At 38.9% G+C, this 13,909-nt stretch overlaps 1 gene segment (V, D, J or C); it reads right to left on the reverse strand.

The window, feature by feature from the left end:
- Nucleotides 1-7,954: 7,954 nt before the first annotated feature.
- LOC116897851 lies at nt 7,955-8,667 on the reverse strand. The segment is given in 2 exon segments: nt 7,955-8,499; nt 8,622-8,667. Coding segments are annotated over 2 exon segments (591 nt in total).
- Between the last annotated feature and the right edge of the window lie 5,242 nt (nt 8,668-13,909).

The raw sequence follows: 13,909 nt of genomic DNA on the forward strand, positions 1-13,909 counted from the left end.
ATCTAGCACTTTGCTGTATAGAAATAACACACCTCAGTGACAAAGACAGAAACTACCACAGAGTAAAGGGCTGGAACAATTTTCCAGGCAAATGGTCCCAAGAAACAAGTTGGAGTAGCCATTCTAATATCGAATAAAATCGACTTTCAACCAAATACTATCAAAAAAGATAAGGACACTTCATACTCATCAGTCATAGAAACAGGACCACACTCCCAAATATGCAGATGAGGTCTTCCCAAGCTCTCATTGAACCAATAAGAAGTAGCTTCTGTCAGACATTCACCCACCAAAAAAACTGTATTTAAGTATTGTGTTCAGAATTAAAGGTGTGCAGGGATTTTTCCATTGTCTGAAAGCTTCTGTCATTAGAGCTGTAACAATACTGTCGCTTGTGGGAAGAGATCTGCTCTCCCCCAGTGACTACCAGAAGCTCCCCTGCACCCATCAGGGCTATGCATTCTTCTGCTGGGTCAGCCTGGCTGGGAAACCAAAGCAACAGGAAAGAAAGGAGCAGAACCACCAGCTGAGGGAGGGTAAGCAGTCCCACCTCCCTGCCTGAGTTCTCTCCACCTCACTCAAACCCACACACTTAGCTGGGCCAGAGATCACTAGATCACCCTGGAGAGGCCCCTGTGCCAGAGCCCCCCACCTCTCAATATGCCACATACTTACATAATTTTCCTAAAATCTTTTTTGAGGTGAGAAAAAATATGTCATTTAGAGAAGAATAAGCATATCTCCCAGTTTGCTATAGTCTTTATTTATTTCAATTGCAGTGTCTTTGGCAGAAAACTAGACCCTTATCTTGTGTTATGTTTTGGGTATGCTAATTAATTGACATGGACCTGGGCATGATGCTTGGAGCTGATGTGTTCCAGGTTTCGGCACAAGAGCCAGGGATGAGATGCTCATTTAAATTGGTTAGTACAAAGAGGCCCTCTTGTCAGCTGAGAGGAAAGCGTCTCATGAATAGCAGAGATGTAGAAATTGTTTCTCCTTTTACTGCAATTTGGGCCAGAAAGAAAGGGCAGGTCAGCAGTGAGTCTGTGACAAACCTTTGAGAATCCTCCCTCTAAAGGCCTTATGACTCGCATCCATGACTAACAGAGTAAAGAGAAATGGAGGTAGAAGCTGCTTTGAAAGTCCATTGATTCCAGAAATCCCAGTTATTATTTTTAAAGAGACAGCTAAGTATTTTTTTTTGTGGCCAGCCTAGACTGTAACAGCTCAGCTTTGCCAGATTACTACATCCTGGTTACATTTAAGTTTACTGAGAAAATTAGTTCTTGAGTCTTCTAATCTAGAAAGACACACAACTCTATTAGGTCATTTATGAACAAGCAAAAAATGACCCTACCATCTAAAGTACGGACTACTCATTCTACCAGCTCAAGGGAAGAAAAGGGTGGGGAAAAAAAAGAGGTCAAGTTTCAAGGCCCTGTGGCTTGTGTTTTTTTTTTATTTAATGTGTTCTTTTTTAAAATTGGATATTTTTTACATTTCCTGTTATCTCCTTTTCCAGTTTTCCATCCATAAACCCTCTATCCCATCCCCCTCCTTCTTCTATGAGGGTGTTCCCCCACCCAACCACTCACCACTCTCCACCTCCCGACTCTGACATTCCCCTACACTGGGGCATCGAGCTTTGGCAGGACAAAGGGCTTCTCTTCAAATTGATCCACAATAACACATGGCCATCCTTCACTACACATGAACCTGGAGCACTCATCAAAAGTTTCTGAACCCCAAAAACCCCAGGACCAGATGGGTTTAGAGCAGAATTCTAACAGACCTTCAAAGAAGACCTAATACCAATACTCTTAAAAGTATTCCACAAAATAGAAACAGAAGGAGTACTATCCAATCCCTTCTATGAAGCCTCAATTAAGCTTATATGTAAACAACACAAATACCATAAAAGAAGGAGAATGTTAGACAAATTTCAGTTATGAATAGTGATACAAAAACCTCAGTAAAATTCTCACAAACCAAATCCAAGGACACATCAAAATAATCATCCATCATTATGAAGTAGGCTTGATCCCAGTGATGCAAAGATGGTTCAATACACAAAAATTCATCAGTGCAATCTGCTTTATAAACAAACTCAAAGAAGAAAATCACATGATCATCTCATTAGATGGTGAGAAAGCACTTGACAAAATTCAATGCCTCTTCATATTAAAAATCTTAATAAGTTCAGGAAATCAAGGCCTATACATAAACATAGTAAAAGGAATATGCAGAAAACCAGTAGCCAACATCAAACTAAGTAGAGAGAATATTGAAGCAATCCTACTAAGATCCGGTACTAGATAAGATTGCCCACTCTTTCCCAACCTATTAAACATAGGACTTGAAGTCCTAACCAGAGCAATCAGAGAACAAAAGAAAGGCAATGGGATACAAAATAGAATGGAAGAAGTCAAAATATCCATATTTGCAGATGATATGATAGTATACGTAAGTGATCCCATAAATTCCACCAGAGAACTCTTTTATTTATTTATTTATTTATTTTTTATTATTTATTTATTTTTTATTTTATTTTTTTAAATTAATTTGAGTATTTCTTATATACATTTCGAGTGTTATTCCCTTTCCCGGTTTCCGGGCAAAGATCCCCCTAATCCCTCCCCCTCTCCTTCTTTATTGGTGTTCCCCTCCCCATCCTCCCCCCAATTGCCGCCCTCCCCCCAACAATCTAGTTCACTGGGGGTTCAGTCTTAGCAGGACCCAGGGCTTCCCCTTCCACTGGTGCTCTTACTAGGATATTCATTGCTACCTATGAGGTCAGAGTCCAGGGTCAGTCCATGTATAGTCTTTAGGTAGTGGCTTAGTCCCTGCAAGCTCTGGTTGCTTGGTATTGTTGTACATATGGGGTCTCGAGCCCCTTCGAGCTCTTCCAGTTCTTTCTCTGATTCCTTCAACGGGGGTCCTATTCTCAGTTCAGTGGTTTGCTGCTGTCATTCGCCTCTGTATTTGCTGTATTCTGGCTGTGTCTCTCAGGAGCGATCTACATCCGGCTCCTGTTGGCCTGCACTTCTTTGCTTCATCCATCTTGTCTAATTGGATGGCTGTATATGTATGAGCCACATGTGGGGCAGGCTCTGAATGGGTGTTCCTTCTGTGTCTGTTTTAATCTTTGCCTCTCTATTCCCTGCCAAGGGTATTCTTGTTCCCCTTTTAAAGAAGGAGTGAAGCATTCACATTTTGATCATCTGTCTTGAGTTTCATTTGTTGTAGGCATCTAGGGTAATTCAAGCATTTGAGCTAATAGCCACTTATCAATGAGTGCATACCATGTGTGTTTTTCTGTGATTGGGTTACCTCCCTCAGGATGATATTTTCCAGTTCCAACCATTTGCCTACGAATTTCATAAAGTCATTGTTTTTGATAGCTGAGTAATATTCCATTGTGTAGATGTACCACATTTTCTGTATCCATTCCTCTGTTGAAGCGCATCTGGGTTCTTTCCAGCTTCTGGCTATTATAAATAAGGCTGCGATGAACATAGTGGAGTATGTGTCTTTTTTATATGTTGGGGCATCTTGTGGGTATATGCCCAGGAGAGATATAGCTGGATCCTCAGGCAGTTCAATGTCCAATTTTCTGAGGAACCTCCAGACTGATTTCCAGAATGGTTGTACCAGTCCTTAATCCCACCAACAATGGAGGAGTGTTCCTCTTTCTCTGCATCCTCGCCAGCATTTGCTGTCACCTGAGTTTTTGATCTTAGCCATTCTCACTGGTGTGAGGTGAAATCTCAGGGTTTTTTGATTTGCATTTCCTTATGACTAAAGATGTTGAACATTTCTTTAGGTGTTTCTCAGCCATTCGGCATTCCTCAGCTGTGAATGTTTGTTTAGCTCTGAACCCCATTTTTTAATAGGGTTATTTGTCTCCCTACGGTCTAACCTCTTGAGTTCTTTGTATATTTTGGATATAAGGCCTCTATCTGTTGTAGGATTGGTAAAGATCTTTTCCCAATCTGTTGGTTGCCATTTTGTCCTAACCACAGTGTCCTTTGCCTTACAGAAGCTTTGTAGTTTTATGAGATTCCATTTGTCGATTCTTGATCTTAGAGCATAAGCCATTGGTGTTTTGTTCAGGAAATTTTTTCCAGTTCCATGTGTTCAAGATGCAGCCCTAGTTTTTCTTCTACTAGTTTGAGTGTATCTGGTTTGATGTGGAGGTCCTTGATCCACTTGGACTTAAGCTTTGTATAGGGTGATAAGCATGGATCGATCTGCATTCTTCTACATGTTGACCTCCAGTTGAACCAGCACCATTTGCTGAAAATGCTATCTTTTTTTCCATTGGATGGTTTTTGGCTCCTTTGTCAAAAATCAAGTGCCCATAGGTGTGTGGGTTCATTTCTGGGTCTTCAATTCTGTTCCATTGGTCTATCTGTCTGTCTCTGTACCAATACCATGCAGTTTTATCACTATTGCTCTGTAATACTGCTTGAGTTCAGGATAGTGATTCCCCTGAAGTCCTTTTTTGTTGAGGATAGTTTTAGCTGTCTTGGTTTTTTTTTTATTCCAGATGAATTTGCAAATTGTTCTGTCTAACTCTTTGAAGAATTGGATTGGTATTTTGATGGGGATTGCATTGAATCTGTAGATCGCTTTTGGTAGAATGGCCATTTTTACTATATTAATCCTGCCAATCCATGAGCATGGGAGATCTTTCCATCTTCTGAGGTCTTCTTCAATTTCTTTCTTCAGTGTCTTGAAGTTCTTATTGTACAAATCTTTTACTTGCTTGGTTAAAGTCACACCGAGGTACTTTATATTACTTGGGTCTATTATGAAGGGTGTCGTTTCCCTAATTTCTTTCTCCGCTTGTTTCTCTTTTGTGTAGAGGAAGGCTACTGATTTATTTGAGTTAATTTTATACCCAGCCACTTTGCTGAAGTTGTTTATCAGCTTATCAGCTTAGTAGTTCTCTGGTGGAACTTTTGGGATCACTTAAATATACTATCATATCATCTGCAAATAGTGATATTTTGACTTCTTCTTTTCCGATCTGTATCCCTTGACCTCCTTTTTGTTGTCTGATTGCTCTGGCTAGAACTTCAAGAACTATATTGAATAAGTAGGGAGAGAGGGGGCAGCCTTGTCTAGTCCCTGATTTTAGTGGGATTGCTTCAAGTTTCTCTCCATTTAGTTTAATGTTAGCCACTGGTTTGCTGTATCTGGCTTTTACTATGTTTAGGTATGGTCCTTGAATTCCTATTCTTTCCAGGACTTTTATCATGAAGGGGTGTTGAATTTTGTCAAATGCTTTCTCACCATCTAATGAAATGATCATGTGGTTTTGTTCTTTCAGTTTGTTTATATAATGGATCACGTTGATGGTTTTCCGTATATTAAACCATCCCTGCATGCCTGGGATGAAGCCTACTTGATCATGGTGGATGATTGTTTTGATGTACTCTTGGATTCGGTTTGCCAGAATTTTTTCTTTTTTTTTATTAACTTGAGTATTTCTTATTTATATTTCGAATGTTATTCCCTTTCCTGGTTTCGGGGCAAAGATCCCCCTAATCCCTCCCCCTCCCCTTCTTTATGGGTGTTCCCCTCCCCAACCTCCCCCCATTGCCGTCCTCCCCCGAACAATCACGTTCACTGGGGGTTCACTCTTAGCAGGACCTAGGGCTTTCACTTACACTGGTGAAGTTACTAGGATATTCATTGCTACCTATGAGGTCAGAGTCCATGGTCAGTCCATCTATAGTCTTTAGGTAGTGGCTTAGTCCCTGGAAGCTCTAGTTGCTTGGCATTGTTGTTCATAAGGGGTCTCGAGCCCCTTTTCGAGCTCTTCCAGTTCTTTCTCTGATTCCTTCAACGGGGGTCCTATTCTCAGTTCAGTGGTTTGCTACTGGGTTTGCCAGAATTTTATTGAGTATTTTTGCATCGATATTCATAAGGGAAATTGGTCTGAAGTTCTCTTTCTTTGTTGGGTCTTTGTGTGGTTTAGGTATAAGAGTAATTGTGGCTTCATAGAAGGAATTCGGTAGTGCTCCATCTGTTTCAATTTTGTGGAATAGTTTGGATAATATTGGTATGAGGTCTTCTATGAAGGTCTGATAGAATTCTGCACTAAACCCGTCTGGACCTGGGCTTTTTTTGGTTGGGAGACCTTTAATGATTGCTTCTATTTCCTTAGGAGTTATGGGGTTGTTTAACTGGTTTATCTGTTCCTGATTTAACTTCGGTACCTGGTATCTGTCTAGGAAATTGTCCATTTCCTGAAGATTTTCAAGTTTTGTTGAATATAGGCTTTTATAGTAAGATCTGATGATTTTTTTAAACTTCCTCTGATTCTGTAGTTATGTCTACCTTTTCATTTCTGATTTTGTTAATTTGGACACACTCTCTGTGTCCTCTCATTAGTCTGGCTAAGGGTTTATCTATCTTGTTGATTTTCTCAAAGAACCAACTTTTGGTTCTGTTGATTCTTTCTATGGTCCTTTTTGTTTCTACTTGGTTGATTTCAGCTCTGAGTTTGATTATTTCCTGCCTTCTACTCCTCCTGGGTGTATTTGCTTCTTTTTGTTCTAGAGCTTTTAGATGTGCTGTCAAACTGCTGAAATATGCTCTCTCCTGCTTCTTTCTGCAGGCACTCAGCGCTATGAGTTTTCCTCTTAGCACAGCTTTCATTGTGTCTCATAAGTTTGGGTATGTTGTACCTTCATTTTCATTAAATTCTAAAAAGTCTTTAATTTCTTTCTTTATTTCTTCCTTGACCAGGTTATCATTGAGTAGAGCATTGTTCAACTTCCACGTATATGTGGGCATTCTTCCCTTATTGTTATTGAAGACCAGTTTTAGGCCGTGGTGGTCCGATAGCACGCATGGGATTGTTTCTATCTTTCTGTACCTGTTGAGGCCCGTTTTTTGACCAAATATATGGTCAATTTTGGAGAAAGTACCATGAGGAGCTGAGAAGAAGTTATATCCTTTTGCTTTAGGATAGAATGTTCTATAAATATCTGTTAAGTCCATTTGGCTCATGACTTCTCTTAGTCTGTTTAATTCTTCTAATCACTTAACTGTCAAAAATCAAATGACATACCTTCAAAACCCCAGGATATACTTTACAATTACAAAATAGTGAGAAAATACTGAACAAAAGCACACCAAAAGTCTAATGTGTGCCAATTCCAAACTCTGCATTTTCATGGCTAGTGTCAAAGAACTCTTCACATCTTCAAACTTCTTTCTGCTTTGATGACTCTAACACACTTCTTTCTCTTGGGCTCATTATACTCCCTGTTATCAGCTTTCCTCAGTAAGTATCCATGGGCTCATTCACTTCTAACATCTTGAGGTCTCCGTGGCAACTTCAGCTTCCAAGCTTCCTTTTCTAATGTCTGGAATCCACACAGGATCTTCTTGACTCCCTCAAAGTGCTTGGTTCACTTCTCCAGCTCTAACTTCTGCAACATTAAAGAATCTGGTTGACTTCACTCCACTGCTTCTGCTGTTCTTGGTTGTAAGTCCACAGTAGAGGCATCTCCAATATGCTGGGGTCTTCTGCTGCAACCAGGCTTCATCAATAGGCTCACTTCATGGGGTTAATACTCAGCTTCTTTTTATGACCCCTTTAATATTGGGCTATCAACTCCAAATGAGGTTATGTCTTCACCTGTGGCCTTTTCCGGCCTCCTACAATGCTAAGGTATAGCTGCGTACAGCCTCATTCATGCAGGGATCAGAAACATTGTCATTCAATTTCAAGTCAAAATGGTTGCCTTGATATCCAGGCACATAGAAGCAGGAATACATTAATTCCATCCTGGTACAAAACCCCATTTTGGTAGGGGCTGGAATCACAGTGATTCCAATAAGAGTCAAAACCACAGTGTTCTTAATAACTTATTTATTATCTGAGTTGATTTTCCCAAGTGTGTTCTTTCCCATATTGCAGATACATTTAGCACTATGGAAAGTTAGTGATGCCAAAATGGAGGGAAAAAATAAAAATATGCAAATGACTCATGGTCAGAGATGATGAGATTCTAAAGATTTCAGATGTGCAAAAAAGTCTGACACAAATTGCCAGTCGCAATGTTTTTACTGAAGACATGAAACAGCCATAGTTCTTTTCACAATAGATTTCACAGCTGGTGCTCTGGGGAGATTTTGTCTTACTTCCTCCATGGTTCACATCACTGTGATTAATACCTCCAGTGTAAGACAGACAGAAGTAGTCAGCTTCATCTTCAGTCTGCACATTATTGATTGTCAGGAAGGCTGAGTTGGAAGAGCTGTCAATGGAGCCAGAGAACCTATCAGGAACTCCATCCGGTCTGTTATCATCATTATAAATCATAGTGGTGGGAGACCTTCCCTCATGCTGCTGGTACCAGTGCACAAAGCTGCTTCCAATGTTACCAGTGCTGCGCTTGCAAGACAGTTTGACTTTGCTTCCTAGAGACGTAGACACAGAGTTTGGCTGAGTAAGCACAAACTGGGCACATGACCCTATAAGAAGAAAATAATAAAAATCAGTTAGAACAAGGTCATTCCATCCACAGTAAAAACTAGGGACCAAACATCCCAAGAAACAAACAATTCCAGTCCAATAATTGCTTAAACCCGTTCACCTGTTAAGTGATGAAGGAAGGCAAGGAATAGTAGAGTCCATGTCATGGTGAAAACACTCAGATTTTGCTTCCTAAGTACAATGAACAAGCTATAGCTAGGCAGCCCTTCTTATATGTCTTTGAGAATCTACGTGCATGCTATCTCTATGCAAATACAGTCTTCCTGTGGATGTACAAATTACTCCTTTATTTCAATCTGGGACTGACTGAGAAATTGTGAGACTACATATGAGGCTAATGTGGTCACCACTAAATGTCAGGCCATAAAAATGTGAAAATTAATGGAAAACAGCAGAGGACTGCGGGCATAAGGAAGCCCTTAACCATGACATCCTGGTGCATCTATGTCCTGTTGTCTGGTATATGAATACTAGGTCTCCCTCTGGCAACAGTGAGAACACTTAGGAACTTACATGTCCCCTACCAATATTCTGATTGAAACATCAATTATTCCTTAATATAATTTTGTAAATATCACATAAAACAGTGGGTAACTCATTTCTCTTTTACATAGAGAATCAATACCAGGTGTGAGAGGCATACTCTTATATTACTGTAGGAGTCTGGAAGTTAAAATTTTGGTCATTTTTAGGTAAGAACTAATTAGAGCATTGGACTTAAGAGTCAGTCTCAGCATATAAGAATGCTTGCTGTTTCTGCAGAGGATATGAGTTTAGTTCTTAGTATCCTTCTCAGACAGCTCAGAGCATCCAGCATCCTGTAATTACACCTTGACAGGATTGGATGTAATTTTCTGGCCTCCTGAAATATCCAGATTCTATTATGTGCTTGCAAACACACACGCGTACACACACACACACACACACACACACACACACACACACACACACACAGACACACACACACACATGCACCCACACTACTGACATGGTCAATATATAGTTTATTATCTGCTTTCTACATATTAGTTCTGAAGAAATGGTGAAAACATAGCTGGTGAAATCTTCATCCTAAAGGATGCTTCTGTCTAACAGTTGAGGATACGTAGCACTATGGGAACCTATCAATAGACAGGAAGATATATACATTTATATACTGAGACTATATTATCAAAATTAAAAATATTTATTTTTTGAGTATTTTTTCAATGCTATCTGGATACTGTCCATTAAAATAGTACATGCTTTTGTTGCAAAATGTATTTCTTCTGTTCATTTCTCCTTTGGAGTTAAGGAGGAATTGTGAAGTCTAGTTGTGTGTTTACTACTCACGTGGCCTATGGGACCAAAGAGCAGGAAAGAACAAAATATATCCCTCCATGGCATTGATACTTGTGCAAGTGTGTGGAAGTAGTGATTTCTGAATGACTTGGACTTGCCAGGTGCTCTGTCATCTCAAGACCAGATCAGCACTGCCCTGTAATGGGCATGAGCATTCTTCAGAAACATTTGGGGATAAAATATTTTCTTCCAGGGAAAGAATTGAGCAGGGTTAAAAGAACATAGATAGGCAAGGAAAGTGAAAGCAAGCTTCCAGAGCCCTTTGTTTCCTTTTTCTAGAAAATTCATGAGGGAATTATGTAAAGGCACAAGGGCCTTTGTTGATACCCATCAACAAAGAAATGATAGCGAATAGGGTGCACTCAGGGGGCACTGTAAAGTACCCAACCCAGCATGTGCTTAACACACTTTTAGTCTTCTCTCATCCTGAAAAAGTAAAGCTGATATTTTCACCTCTACAAGTTGGTTTGTTTTACCAAGTCATTCAATTCTTTTTTTCATTCTATAAAATGAACTTGAAAATTCCCTAAACAACTATCAACAGTTCAGTTATATAACTTGAGGATTCTCCTTTAAGATTCAAAATGACCTCTTCTCAAGCTTATATACCTAACCTACAACTAGAAAAAATTTTGGAATTAGCCCTGACCTAAGTCCCATTCCACAGCCACCTTCCACAGTAAGTAATACTTCTCTACAGGGACATGGTAGGAACCTCAGTCAGCCCCCACATTCACTCTGCTTGAGCAGGATAGAATGTGATTTCACCCTTGAGAACCTGAGCTGCTATTCTGCCACAAGTCGTGTTAAACAGTACCATCAAGAAAGTGATAAAGTTGTGAGGAGAGAGCAGCAGATGAAATAATTCCAACTCAAAGACTCTGGGAGAGATTCACAGTGCGTGCGTGTACTCTTATTCTGATTCTTTTATTCACCTCACTCCTGGTTCTTGCACCCTTGAGCTGTGAATGTCTAAATGGAGACAACTGAGTGTTGGCTGGTGGGAATCTGGAAGAAAAGTGGCCTGGTATTTGCTACATGGCTATGTTTGGAACTCCTGTGAAGGCTCCTTAACCCATTGTAGGGGAATTCCAGGTTACGGAGGTGGCAGTGGGTGGGTAGGAGCGGAAGCATCTTCATAGAAGCAGGTTAAAGGGAGAAGGGGATATCATTTGAAATGTACATATGTAAAATATCCAAAAAATGGAATCCTGAAACTTGATGGCCAATGGATGAGGCTACAAATAAGTCATGATGAATGAGGTAAGTCAGACCTGGAAAGATCACATATATGTGAGTATGATCTCCTAAAAACATGCTAACCAACCTATAGTTGTTCTTAAACCCATAGAATTTATGTGTAGAGGTAGAGACTAAACGGATGCATGACTCTCACTGGATGGAGAGCACAATAGAAATTTGGTGGAATGAGGAATATGGATACCAAAATAGGAGTATCAGACGGGGAAGGGGAATGGGAAGGGTTAAGGGAAAAGGAAGGGAAAGGGATTTGCCTCATAAAATGATGTAAAGTCGGATATAATGACTCAATTAAAGGAAGGGGATCATTTGGTGTTTCCTTCTGAACTTGCATATCTTTTTCATAAAATAAAATTGGATTGAAATCAGGAATGAAAAGAGAATGTGTCTACATTGGGAAGATTAGATCATTTTGCTTATTTCTACTATGACCTGGTTCTCGGCCTTTAGAAGAGTTGCACTGTCAGATATAGATCTAATCAATATGTATGTTGCTGTGAATTTTCCCTGGTGACAGAAGCAGCTTTTGAAATGTTGTATGGAGACAAGTATGCATGTGTACAAAGTCAAAACTCTCATTCTTTACCTCTTATATGGTTTTTGAGAATATCCTATGGAGAAATTTGGGGCTATATTTATTTACTTATTCTGGCAATTGAGCCTAAGGTCCTCCAGAAAGATAATCACTAGCTTTATCACCTAGAGATATAACCATCCAAATAAACATATTTTAGCAATTTTTTTTTACATATTTTTAATAATGTAAGTGTAGGTTTCTATATGGAACATGTCTGAAGAAATAATTCCAGACTAATGCCCAGATATTTGGTCTGTGTCTGGATTCCCACATTTTTGTAGACTAAGGTGGAAGAGAGATGAATTGTTTGTTCTCATAAACCTGGGATATAAAGCAATATATATTGATCAGAGTTTTCTGATCAAAGTCAGAAACTCTGCTAGAAACAAAATTCTTGGGTTATCTGAAAGTAATTCTTGTGTTTCTGCCCAAAATAATCAAGCCAGGATAAATTGTAAAAAAGCCGTGTTAGTTCTTGGAGCAGTTCTCTCAGGGTAGCTGATAAAAATCATTCAAGAGAGCTGTGTTCACACTTCAAACAACTTTCTCTGGATAGCTGCTAGAAGAAATTCTAAAAGATCTGTGTTTGCTCTCCAGACATCTACAGACAGCTCAAATTTTACTAGAAATAAAAAACTAAAAAGTATTTTCTCTCTGCTAGCTTATCTCATGCAGACTAAACCAGTCTTTTATTTACATATAAATTCATTCATTTCCCTCAGGTTTCTTCTTGAAGAAGCTAGATCGCACAAATGCACGTCTTTAAGTGGCATCAACCTAAATAAGAAGGAGAGACCATACAGCCTCCAGCCAGATTTTACATAGTTTTTCACAAATGACATACTTGTGGATGAAGAGCAGCTTGCTTTCTTTATTTGATATGAGACAAACTCAAGGAACTTCTATAGTGTCAGCGTAGGAACTTTGAATGAAATCTTGTTCAATATGAAATATATTTTATGTACCTGTCCATTATCCAAACAAAAATTCTGTCACAGAATTAGACTGGAAAAAGTTTTCAACTTATGTCCTGTTTTATACCTCATGTCCACTCTTTGTCTTCTCACTTCCCTGTACATTTGGCCTTTCTTATTCACTTTTGTTAATTATGTACTGTACCATTATATGTGTAAATTCAGACATTATTGACTAGATTCTGCATATGAGAAAAACTAGGAGGTTGCATGACTTTGATTAATGTTGCACATTCTAAGTCCATCAATTTTCTTGCAAGGATTTAAACTTCATTTTTCTTTAGAATTAAATCGTCTGTGTGTGTGTGTGTGTGTATGTGTGTGTGTATGAGATTTTCAGATTCCACTCATGTGCAGTCACACAACTGTGTTGATTGCAGTATTTTCCTATAATGAATAAAGCTGTAATAAATATGAAATTCATATATCTCTCTGGTATTGTATGTAGTTCTCTGGGTATTTGCCCAGAAGTAAATTATCTGTATCAAAATGTTATACTTTTCTTTTTTTTCTTTTTCTGTTGCAAAATCTCTAAGCTGATTTTCATAATAATGTAATGAATTTGTGTACTCAACAGTAACGGTTCCCTTCTCTGCATTCTCACCAACATTTATTATAGCTTTTTGATGGCAGCCATTCTGAGTGGGTGAGGTGGTATCTCAAAGCAGTCTTATATTCAATTTTCCAATGATTTGGGATATCAAACATTTTAAGGAAGAATTATTGGCAATTCACATTTCTCTTTTTTCAACCTCTCTATGCATCTCACTTGCTTACAGGCTGATTGGCAGTTTGATTTTAGTGCTATTTCAGGTCTTCAAATCATTGCAAACTCTTGAGTATTTGACCCTTCTAAACTGTGGCTGATACAGGTTTTGCTCCTATTGTGTGGGGTGTTTCCTCTGCTAACTTTCCTTTGTTGCACAAATACTTTTTTTTTTCAAGTCTACAGGTACCAATATTTAAGCTTAGCCCCTGTGCTGTTGATGTTCTATGTAAAAATTTCTTGCAAATTTCAATATTTTCAAGGCTCCCATGTTTCTTCTAAAAAGTTATATATTTTAGGGTTTAAATTTATGTTTTTGATCCAATTTGAGTTTATTTTCATACAAGGTGAAAGACATAAGTCAAATTTCATTTTCTGCAAATTCAGATCCAGTTTGGGAACCAGCAATTATTGCATAGGTTAATTTCACTCCAAGTATGATTTTTCTTTGGTTTGAAAAGACAGATATG

This window comes from Rattus rattus, chromosome 4 (assembly GCF_011064425.1).
Source record: "Rattus rattus isolate New Zealand chromosome 4, Rrattus_CSIRO_v1, whole genome shotgun sequence".
NCBI lineage: Eukaryota > Metazoa > Chordata > Mammalia > Rodentia > Muridae > Rattus > Rattus rattus.